General features: G+C 47.1%; 1 protein-coding gene across 1 annotated transcript in view; it reads left to right on the top strand.

Annotated features, from left to right (window-relative positions):
- Window positions 1-2,220: 2,220 nt before the first annotated feature.
- Window positions 2,221-12,000, top strand: part of LIG3 (DNA ligase 3) — a 61,633-nt gene continuing 51,853 nt past the window's right edge. Inside the window, exon 1 of the mRNA XM_053274667.1 lies at window positions 2,221-2,287. Within this exon, the coding sequence (XP_053130642.1) occupies window positions 2,236-2,287 (52 nt within the window). The 5' untranslated portion in view covers window positions 2,221-2,235. The remainder of the gene's footprint in view (window positions 2,288-12,000) is intronic.

A 12,000-nucleotide genomic window follows, 5' to 3' on the forward strand; every position in this document is an offset into this window, starting at 1 on the left:
CACTATTTTTTTAAGGGGGGGCATCTTAAATTCAGAGTCATCTTCTATTGGGGTGAATATGGTGTATGTTAAATTGGCAACGTTAATGTGTTGTTTATAGTGCAGAGAACAAATGACGTTGTTTATTTACTTCTTGTTGTTGTTGTTGTTATTATTATTATTATTATTATACAAAAATATACTTGTATGACTACACAATTGTTCATCATATTGCGTTGGTAAATCGGTGCAGAAATAAGTACAAATTATAGCAAAATCTTATGAGAACAGAAAAGAATGACGGACAGATATTGCCAATGAATGTAAGGTGGCTTTATGAATTATCCTCCGATCTGGATCCTTGAGTTTATATATCAAAAAAAAAAATCTAGTTTGGCCAGCACATATATAATTAAACACTTTCTGCTGCCAACGTTTATGCAAACGAAACCGATATTCATCTCATTTCCTGAAGGTGCATTAAAGCCCCCGGTGGTGGGTCTGGGCGTCTCTTTCGGCAGTGTGTGTGAGCACGGATGCGGAACCAATCTTTTAGGGGAGCTGTCAGTCCTGACTGCTTCTCTTGGGTGTGGGTACCTGGGAGGCCAGGAGCTCTCTTAAATCAAGCAAAACACCAGATTTGGGAGCTCATCTGGAGACTTAGACAGAAATGCAGCCATTCTGCTCCATCAGCTTCCTTCCCAAATACCGAGCAAGGAACTTGCCTGCTTCGCCTCTCTACGGAATTCAGTCGGAGAGATGCCAGCAGATGGTATTACATTAAAAGTAAATACGTGTCGGATGAAGCACTCAGAACGGGTTATGCCGAAGCAGCAAACCCTCCGGAACATAGGAAGCTGCCATATGCTGAGTCAGAACCTTGGTCCGTCTAAGGCAGTGTTGTCTGCACTGACTGGCAGCAGCAGAGTCTTCCCCAGCTGCCAGAGCTCAAACCTGGGACCTTCTGCATGCTAAACAGATGGTGTGCCACTGAAGTACGGCCCCTATCCCCTAGTATCTTCCTGGTGTCAAAGGGATTCCTCGAGTGTAAATGGATTGATGGTGGTAGAAACTGGGGTCGAGCGCTGGTTTTGCAGTCACGAGCATGATTTGCACCCTTTGCCAAACAGGGTCCACCGGGGTTTGCATTTGGATGGGTGACTACATGCCAGCATTGTCTGCTGTAAGATGTTCCCCTTAGTGGATGCAGCCGTAGCTTAGGAGAAGAGCATCTGCTTTGCATGCAGAAGGGCCCAGGTTCATTCCCTGGCAGCATATCCCAGTAGGGCTGGGAAAGATCTGTGCCTGAAACCATGGAGAGCTGCTGCCAGTCAGTGTAGACAATAAAGGGCTAGGTGGGCCATGGGGCTGACTTTAAGGCAGCTGCTTACGTTCTTCTGTAAGTGCAGAGGGAACATCATGGATTCCTGAAACTATCTGGCTCTTATGCTAGTTGTGATGTGTTGACTCTGAGCTTCACTCCCATATGGATGGGCCCTTAGAGTGTGCAAGCAACATCTGGGAACTTGGAAAAGATTCCTGTCTTCCTGCGAAATCACCAGAGTGGTTTTCTCAGCCAGGAAGACCTTCTCTCCGTGCTCAGATGGCTGCCTCCTGCCTTGAGAAGGCTTACACACAGATAATGAAATATCAAGCTGGTCTGAAGCCCTAAGCTAATCAAAAAGGATTATCTAAAGAAGCAGAACTGGAAGGCGAATTGCCAAAATAAATACAGACATACAATATTTGGGAACCTAATGTGCAAGGACGGCTTTCCCCTTCCCTCCCTCACTTTCCCCCAGCATATGCCAGGCAATTAGGGTCAGTCTGTTAGAAATCCTCAATTTAGACTACTCTGCTAAAATATCAACCTGCTTCTGAAAGTTTCCCACTCTGGATTTTCTTGGATTTTAGAGTTTTGAATTCCCTATTCTTATTTTTCTAGTTCTGGCTGCTGAGGCAGTTCGCTGTTGTGCTGGGCCAGGTGAGCCATCATACCATGGTGGTCCTGAAAGATGAAGCGACATCACCCTCTTCATCCTGGTGAGCGAGGCGAGGGAGCTGTTCAGCCATCAGTGCTGACCATGAGATAAGCTGTCCGGTGCTGAACAAGACATTTGCTGCCCAGTGCTAAACAAGAGAGGAGCTGCCCAGTGTTGAACAAGTGCTGGACAAGAGAGGAGCTACCCAGTGCGAAACAAGAGAGGAGTTGTCCACTGCAGAGCAAAAGAGGAGCTGCCCAGTGCTGAACAAAAGATGAGCTGTCCAGTGCTGAAGAGGAGAGGAGTTGACCTGAAGACAAATGAAGGTAGGGGCTGGTCATTCCAAAGGGCATCTTGGGGGCTCTTAGAGAGGATAGGGAAGTGGCCACTAGCCAGCAGTCTGAGGAGGCACACTGGCAAGTGTCTCTGTACATCTGATGTTCACTGCTCAGTACTATACATATGCACTGTGGCTCATTTCTCTGTGGTATGGCCTAGAGCACAGGCTTGCGTAGGAAGCTGCCTTATACCCTGGATCCATCTCGTTCAGTCTTGTCTACACTGACTGGCAACAGCTTTCCAAGGCAGGAGTCTTTTCCTGCCCTACCTCGAGATGCTGCAAAGGGTTGAAACTGGGACCTTCTGTGTGCAAAGCAGTTGCTCTTCCGCTGAGCAATGCTCCTATACCCATAAAAACATAGGAAGCTACCTTTTATGGAGTCAGACCCTTGATAGATCTTGTTCAGTACTGTCTGCTCTGACCGGCAGCGGCTCTCCAAGGTTTCAGACAAGAATCTATCCCAGCCCTACCTGAAGATGCTGCCAGGGATTGAACCTTGCAGCTTCTGCAGGCAGAACAGGTGTTCTTCCACTTAGTGACAGCCCCATCTCCTAAGGGGAATATTTTGCAGCACTCACACATAGTAACCCATCCAAATGCAAACCAAGGTGAGCCCTGCTTAGCAAATGGGAAAATCCATGCTTATTGCCATAAGGCTGGCTCTTCACCCTTGGCAACAGAAATCCAGGTCTCATTTTTATCCCCCACCCCCACCCCACATCATTTTGACAGATGGCCCCAGGTGCCGTTCCATCTTGAGGCAATAAAACTGTCTGGCATGAGCGAATCCTGATGTAACGGCCTAGGCTTTGCCTCCCTCTTTGTGACCTGGAGGAGGAGAAGGGAGCATTAGATTTGCAGCACAGGAGCAGAAACGAGGTCCTACCCATGAGAAGAAGTATGGATTTTGGCAGAGAGCATCACGACCCGCCCGTAATGCAGGGGAAAGAAGAGGAGGTGAATTATGATGCTGGAGACCAGCAGGTGAGTTTCTGACCGCATCAAGTGCAGAATGTCATGCCAAGACTGGTCTCAGGAACTGCTTGCGATTATATTACATTGCCTCAGTTTTGAAAGAAACTGCACTGGCCACCCGTTTGTTCGGGAACATAGGAACATAGGAAGCTGCCATACACTGAGTCAGACCCTTGGTCCATCTCGCTCAGTATTGTCTACCCAGACTGGCAGCAGCTTCTCCCAGGTTGCAGGCAGGAGTCTCTCTCAGCCCTCTCTTGGAGATGCTGCCAGGGAAGGAACTTGGGACCTACTGCTTCCAAGATGCACCTGGGGTCCCCCTGCACAGGGCAGGATGCTGGACTAGATAAAGCTTGGCCTGGTCCCGCGGAGCTTGTTCTGACATCCTTTGCTGCCACGTAGCAGCAGGAAATGCCACGATCTTAAAAGGCACGGATCGACAGCAGGTGCTTTTGAGAGAGGCAGAGGCACCCTTGGTCCCTAGAAGATCTGTTCCCCACCCCCCGCAGAAGCCTCTGGAGCTAAATGAAATAGTACATCTCCCGGGGGGAGATCCTCAGCTAAGCACCAGTGGAGGAAAGCAGCACCAGAAACGATAACTCCCCATGTCCCAATTGCCCGACAGCCACAATAAAAAGGATGTCAGGTTTATGCGCTACTTAAATTAAAATACACACACACCACCACCATTCAAGAAGTTGGTTCTACCCCCAGCCCGCTTCCCACAACTGCTCAGGATGAATAGGAAGGGTTCAGGCAGGATTGCTGAGCTGCATGCTGAAGTGGAGTCTTCTGGGTTAACCTTTAACAGAGATCACTCCAAGAGAGAGAAAGAGGCAGCGGACACACACACACACACACCCCAATACTTTCTAGTCCCCATTTCACTCCCCACAATCCATCAGATGGGAACTTTACAGCAGAGTGCCAAATAATAAAGTATATGACAGTCCTTTTTAAAAAAAGGCCTCTGTTGTTTAGAGAAGCCTCATTCACGCCCTTCTCTTCTGCAGAACAAACAGCAGAAGTCAGTACAGCCAAGTAGGGAGGAGACTCCTCCAGCCTCCCAGGAGCCAAGTAGAAAGGAGATTCTGCCAATCCCCAGAAGCCAGGTAGTGTGGAGATCCCTCCATCCTCTCAGGAGCCAGGCAGCGAGGAGACTCCTCCAACTTCCCAGGAGCCAAGCCAGCCCCTTCACTCCCGTCCTGGCCAGGAACTGGGCTGGGTAAGACCATGTGTGCTGTGCAGGTGGCCCAGGGTCATTTCCCCTGCAGGTTTCAGTTGGCCTGGTTCTGACCTCTGTGCCGACCACCCCAGTCTGTTCAACAGAGGCCACAGTCTGCTTTATAGTGTGGTGGGCTCTCCTTCACTGGAGGCTTCCCAACAGAGGCTGGAAGGCCATCTATCAGGAACGCTGTTGCAGTGCACTGAGCCGGGGGGTGGACTAGATGACCACCTGGCTCCCTTCCGTGCCAGGATTCTATTATTCTATTTCTATTTTCCACCGCCGCCTTCTGAAAAATTGCCAGCATGTCTGCTGAAGGCAGGGCACATCTGCTCCGCTCCGGCAAAGAGTGCCACCCTTTTCTGGTGTCGAACCCTCCCCTCCCTCTAGCAAGACAATTTATCGTTTAAAAAAAATGGCCTTGCAGATGGGAGGTGCAGCTTCTCCACAGGCTCACAAACAGCAGGGCAATCTAAGGGCATCGGTGTGTGTGTGCGTTTGTGTGTGCGCGCATGCGTCCCACTTGTCGATTATGCGAATTCACTCTCCCCGGATGGGAGCCATTTATTATGTGTCAAGGGAAAGGTGATGAAGGAGAAGATGCCCACATGGCCTAGACAGTATTAGGACTTTGCGCTGTCTCTTTGCCTCAGACAGTGGAGGACAGACTAGTAAGTCAGAGGGCTAGAAGGTCAAAGACATTTGGTCATCACTTCCCGCTGCTCTGATGCTATCCCTTTGAAATGTAGATTGCTAATCTTAGGGGATTCAACTTCCTTCCTCCTTCTCTCTCTTGCTACCTGGCTGTTGACCTTGCAACATGGCAAGTCTCTTGCCCTGCACCATATGTGCAGAGAAGATGGTGAATCCATCTGCATCCATTTAGATATATAGATTAGAGATCCTAAATCCTCACTTTCCTATCTAGAATGGAGTTCCTTAATAAATACCTTTTATATTGATTTGAAACTAGCAATTGGCTCCAAGTTACTTTACTCTTAGCACACATGCATGCCTAACTAAATCCGCTGTGTTTGTGCCTCTGTGCACTCTGCTATATTGAAAAAGGGATTCTCTCACCACAGAGAATTTCCAACAGGTTATGGGCCCAGCAAGTTATGGGAGCAGTATTTTGAGCTGCGTGTGCTGCAACTAGAGAGTTAGGTTTGTTCCAGGAGATCCATTGAGATCTAGCGTGGACACTTTGAATTGCTAATCTACAGCAACTGCCTTTTGGAGCCGGTGAGCATGGCTGCATACCTGGAGGGAAAACTCAGGCTTACCATCCTGGAAGCGGATAATTACTTGGAATGGAAGACTCGACTGAGGATTGCACTGAAAGCAGAGGGACTCCACCAAGTTACTGAGGGAGACCCGCCGCCAGATGGAACCTCGGATGCTGAGAAAAAGGAGAAGGAACTCTGGCTAATTAAGGACCAAAAATCACAAGCGATGATTGCAGCTTCCGTGAGTAAAACTTTCCTTTATGCTATTTGTGGTCTTGGAACCTCAAAGGAGATGCTAAACAAGCTAGATTCTATGCATATGAGGAAAGGATGGGCATACACGTTTAATTTACGCCGAAAATTGCAAGACCTCCAATATAAAGATGGGGACTGTTTCTCTACTTTTATTGGGACTTTAGAAGATTTCTTTTTTCAATTTAGACAAGCAGGAGAGGAATTTACAGAGAGTCAAAAGCTGGAGACTCTGTTCTTGAGCTTGCCTGCTTCCTATAGCACTATAATTGGGCAATTGGAAACCCACACCAATCTAAACTTTGAAAAGGGTGTAGAAACATTGTCTTCGGAGGCAAACCGAAGAAACCTTTTAAACTCACGCTATGAAAGTGAACTGGCAAATAACTTTGCTCTTAAAGCAACAATTGATCATTTCAGACGTAACCCGAGATGGGGAGGGAATGCTGGAGGAAATGCTGCAAGAGGGAACCGCATGGGCACCTCACATTTGCATACAAAGAGAGCCGATTACACCAGAGAAACTCAGCCCAGAGAGAGAGGTCACATGACCGCCAGTGCTGAATGAGGTCAGCTGGAAACAAAGCCTTCAGGTGTTTCCTATGTAACGAATTTGGCCACCGGGTGGCGCATTGTCCCAAGAATCAGACCAGGAGGTCTGGGAATATCAGTCAAACAAAGGAGAATGAAAATAGAGATTCCAAGTATACAGACAGACATTTCAACAAGAACTATAGTGTTAATTTAATGAAAAATAATGAAAAGCTGATTTTAGATTCTGGGTCATCTGTCCATATTTCTAAAAATCTAAGTTTCTATACTGAACTGTTTGATATTCCTGAAGAGACTGTTTATTTGGGCAATAATACTACAATTAAAGCAAAGAAAAAGGGCAAAGGAATTTTATATTGCAAATTGCTGGATGGATCTGTTAAACCATTTTTTCTGAGAGATGTTTTGTATATCCCTGAATTCTCAAGCTCCTTGATTTCAATATCCAAGCTAGAGCAACAAGGCTGTGAATTGTATATTAAAGATGGACAATGTGTTGTTACCCAGAATGGAGAAGTTTGCCTTGTGGGCTCGGAATTTCAAGGTCTTTATCATGTGGAAGAGCAATTTACAGACAGAGAAAGACCAGCCCAGTCCAGACCTGAGGCATACCAGCCTAATGTAGTGAACCTAGCCAAGTTGTGTCAGCATGGAAACTGCTTACAATTATGGCACAGAAGACTAGGACACAGAAGTTTTGAATCAATTCAAAACATGAAGGAACAGGGATTAGCTAATGGCATTGATTTTGTACCATGTGACATTGTAACTAACTGTGTTTCTTGTCGCGAGTTCAAAGCAGTAAACAAGCCATTCCCAAAGCAGAGTGAAAGGAAGACGAAAGGACCCTTGGATCTGATCCACAGTGACATATCTGGACCACTACCAGCAACCATGGGTAATCATAAATATTTTCTAACTATAACAGATGATTTCTCACGATACACGTGTGTTTATTTACTGAAGGAAAAATCAGAGATGCTGGAGAAATTAAAACAATATGTGGCGATGGCAAGCAACAAATTTGGCTGGAAGCCAAAGACCCTGCGCACAGACAATGGAGGAGAATACATGTCCAATGCTACACAGCAGTTCTTGAGAGAACATGGAATCGTGCATAAAACTACGGTGCCTTACTGCCCGCCCCAAAATGGAATCGCAGAAAGAATGAACAGAACTCTACTGGACATGGTAAGATGCATGCTTGCTGACGCACACCTCCCACAGAAATTCTGGGGAGAAGGCATCATGACTGCTACATACATACACAACAGAATGAACACAAAACTTATTGAAATAACACCTTATGAACTTTGGCATGGTCATAAGCCGTCCATGACGCATCTGCGTGTCTTTGGAAGCACGGCTTACTCATACATCCCAAAGGAAAAAAGGACTAAGTTAGGGCCTAGGGCCACAAAAGGGATTTTTGTAGGCTACGCAGCACAATCCAAAGCCTACAGAATTCTGGATCCTGACACCAACAGGATAACCATAAACAGAGCGGTGTATTTTGATGAGAATGAAAGAGCTACACCTTCAGAGGGGGCCTACACCGAAGCAAGCAACCAGACCAAGCACCCTGATGACTGGATTATGCTTCCTGATCTCAGAGGAATTGAGGAGGAGGAGACAGCAGATCCAGAACCAACCACACTCGACACAGAGACCCCCAGCAATCCACCAGATGCACCCGAGGTAATGGGAGAGACCACAGAGGGTGAGGTGAGGCGATCAACACGCTCAAACAGAGGTGTTCCAGCTCCGAGGCTGTCCTACCTCGCAAGAACAGCGGAACAACCAGAACCTTCATCATGGGAGGAAATATCCCAGCTACCACAACCAGAAGCCCAGAAGTGGAAACAGGCTGCAATTGAAGAGCTTGAGGCTCTACAGAAAAACAAAACCTGGACTCTTACTAAGTTACCACAAGGAAGAAAAGTTATTGGCTGCAAATGGGTTTTCAAACTCAAACATGATGCTGATGGTGAGATTCAGCGCTACAAAGCCAGATTAGTAGCAAAAGATATTCACAGAAATATGGAGAAGATTATGATGAAACCTTTGCACCAGTGGTTAAACACACCACAGTAAGGACTCTGTTAAGTATTGGTGCTAGCAAAGGAATGTATGTTGAACACCTAGACATGAAAACTGCATTCTTACATGGTGAACTGGAAGAAGACATTTACATGCAACAGCCACCAGGTTTCTTAGAGAAAGACAAAGAGGACTATGTATGCAAACTGCAAAAGAGCATTTACGGTTTAAAACAGGCTGCCAGAGCATGGAACATAAAACTGAATGATATGCTGCTTCAAGCAAACTTCAAAAGAAGTGAAGCTGATCCCTGCCTGTATACGAGATGCAGAGATGGGAAATGGACTTACATTTTGGCGTATGTTGATGATTTGATTCTTGCCTATGAAAATCCAGATGACAGCAAGGAAATAATGGATCATCTGAACAAAGAAGTGGAAGTCAAGCAACTTGGCAACATTGCACACTACTTGGGCATTCAAGTACAAAGAGAGAAAGATGGAAGTTTCCTGATCAACCAAGAACAGAAAATTAAAGACTTGATAAACTTGCTCAGACTGGAAAATGCAAATCCTACACCAACTCCAATGGAAGTGAACTACATAAAGCAAGAAGATCAAACTGAGCCACTATCTGACAACCATAGATATCGTGAAGCATTGGGTAAGCTTTTATACATTAGTACACTCACTAAGCCAGATATTAGCACATCAGTTGGCTTACTTTGCAGAAAGACTGCATCACCAACAGTCAAGGACTGGAATGCAATTAAGAGACTTGTTAGGTACCTAAAGGGTACTGCACACTTTAAGCTCAAGCTACCAGCTAACAGTCAACCAAAACTAGAAGCATACGTAGATGCAAACTGGGGTGGAGATATAACAGACAGGAAATCCACCAGTGGTCACATAATTTTCTATGGAGATGGAGCCATAAGCTTGTCAAGCAGAAAACAAGACATAGTAGCATCATCAACCACTGAAGCGGAATATGTATCAGCTGCACAGGGCTTGCACGAGATACAATGGCTGTGTCAACTACTGAAGGACCTAGGTACAGATGTACCACAGCCCATAGCAGTGTATGAAGACAACCAAAGCTGCATTCAACTCTCCAAACAAGAAGATGTAAAGAGGAGTACCAGACATATTGATGTGAAGTACCATGTAGTGAGAAGTCTGCAGAAAGATGGACTAATCAAGCCGATCTACTGCCCAACAAATGAAATGCTTGCAGACATACTCACTAAGCCACTACCAAGACCCTGCTTTGAAAAGCTGAGAGAGAAAATGAATCTTGTGAGCTGAGTCACGAGACATCGAGGGGGGTGTTGGAAGTTAAAGGACTTTGCGCTGTCTCTTTGCCTCAGACAGTGGAGGACAGACTAGTAAGTCAGAGGGCTAGAAGGTCAAAGACATTTGGTCATCACTTCCCGCTGCTCTGATGCTATCCCTTTGAAATGTAGATTGCTAATCTTAGGGGATTCAACTTCCTTCCTCCTTCTCTCTCTTGCTACCTGGCTGTTGACCTTGCAACATGGCAAGTCTCTTGCCCTGCACCATATGTGCAGAGAAGATGGTGAATCCATCTGCATCCATTTAGATATATAGATTAGAGATCCTAAATCCTCACTTTCCTATCTAGAATGGAGTTCCTTAATAAATACCTTTTATATTGATTTGAAACTAGCAATTGGCTCCAAGTTACTTTACTCTTAGCACACATGCATGCCTAACTAAATCCGCTGTGTTTGTGCCTCTGTGCACTCTGCTATATTGAAAAAGGGATTCTCTCACCACAGAGAATTTCCAACACCAAGTGCCTTGGCTCCGGGCGCCCATGAAAGAAAGAGAGAGAGAGAGATCTCACCATTTCAGGCTCCCAGTGGAGGGCTGTTAATGGCTTCTTTACCCCAGCAGGAATCCCGAAGGATGATTCACCTAACAGGCAGCAAAGGAACCTACCTAGAGCCCCAGAAGTCCAGGCAGCTACGGTCAGGGGCAGCGGCAAACCTCTGTGTGCCTGCGGCAGGCCTGGAGAGCTGGTCTTGCAGTAGCGAGCATGTGCTGGCCCTCTGCTAAGCTAGGTTCATCTTGGTTTGCATTGGGATGGGTGACCACATGCGGGCACCGCTGCCAGTCAGAGAGGACAATACTGAGCTAGATGGACCCCTGGAGACGGACTCAGTAGAAGCAAAAACCGGTGCCCTAACAGGGCTGCAGTCCTTCCTTTATCTAAAAGCTGCCTTGGTCCACCTGACTCAGTATTGTCTGCACTGACTGGCAGCAGGTCTCCAAGGTTGCAAGCACAGGTCTTTCCCAGCCCTACCTGGAGACGCTGCCAGGGATTGAGCCTGGGACCTTCTGCATGCCAAGCAGATGCTTTACCACTGAGAAGGGCACCATGCCCTAGAAAGTTGCTGCCTATTGGTTCAGAATCTTGGTCCATCTGGTTCAGTACTATCTACACTGACTGGCAGCAGCTCTCCAAGGGTCTTTCCCTGCCATGCCTTGAGATGATGCCATGGACAGAACCCAGGACCTTGTGCATCATGCAAGCATAGGAAGATAGGAAGCTGCCATATACTGAGTCAGACCCTTGGTCTGTCTAGCTCAGTATTGTCTTCACAGACTGGCAGCGGCTTCTCCAAGGTTACAGGCAGTAGTCTCTCTCAGCCCGATCTTGGAGGTGCTACCAGGGAGTGAACTTGGAGCCTAGATGCTCCAAACCAATGCAAGCCCTTCTTAGCACAGGGACAATTCATGCTCACTTCCACAAGGCCGGATCACCACCTCCAAACAGAAGGGCATTCTGGGCGTTCTCCCACTCCCTGAACCATGTGCCTCTGATGTTGCAGAACCACATTCTCCCGCCCGCCTCTGTAGCAGGCCTGCAGCATGGGAGGAAAGCTGGTCTTGTGCTAGCAAGCATGAATTGTCTTCTTTGATAAACAGGATCCACCCTGGTTTGCATTTGGATGGGAGACCACAAGTGTGAGCACTGGAAGAGATTCCCCTCAGGGGATAATGGGGCCACTCTGGGAAGAGCATCCAAGGTTCCTGCTTTCCCTCCCTGGCAGCATCTCCAAGAGAGGGCTGAGAGAGACTCCTGCCTGCAACCTTGGAGAAGCCGCTGCCAGTCTGTGAAGACAATCCTGAGCTAGATGGACCAATGGCCTGATTCTGTAGATTCTCCCTGATGGTGTAAATCAGGAGAAGGTTTTCCCCCGTGACCTTTCCCTGACTTCCCCAGGGCTTGAAAAATATCTCCCTTCCCTGAAACAAAGCCCCCCTCCACCCCTTCTCGATGCAGCCCCCCCCCCTTTGCCAAGAGTGATGCTCCAACACCAGGCTGCAGAGATTTGAAACGGGTGATAAATACCAAGTGCTGGCAGGGAAAGGTGTGTAATGGAACAGCTGACAAAGCCTT

This window comes from Hemicordylus capensis, chromosome 12 (assembly GCF_027244095.1).
Source record: "Hemicordylus capensis ecotype Gifberg chromosome 12, rHemCap1.1.pri, whole genome shotgun sequence".
Classification (NCBI taxonomy): Eukaryota; Metazoa; Chordata; class Lepidosauria; order Squamata; family Cordylidae; genus Hemicordylus; species Hemicordylus capensis.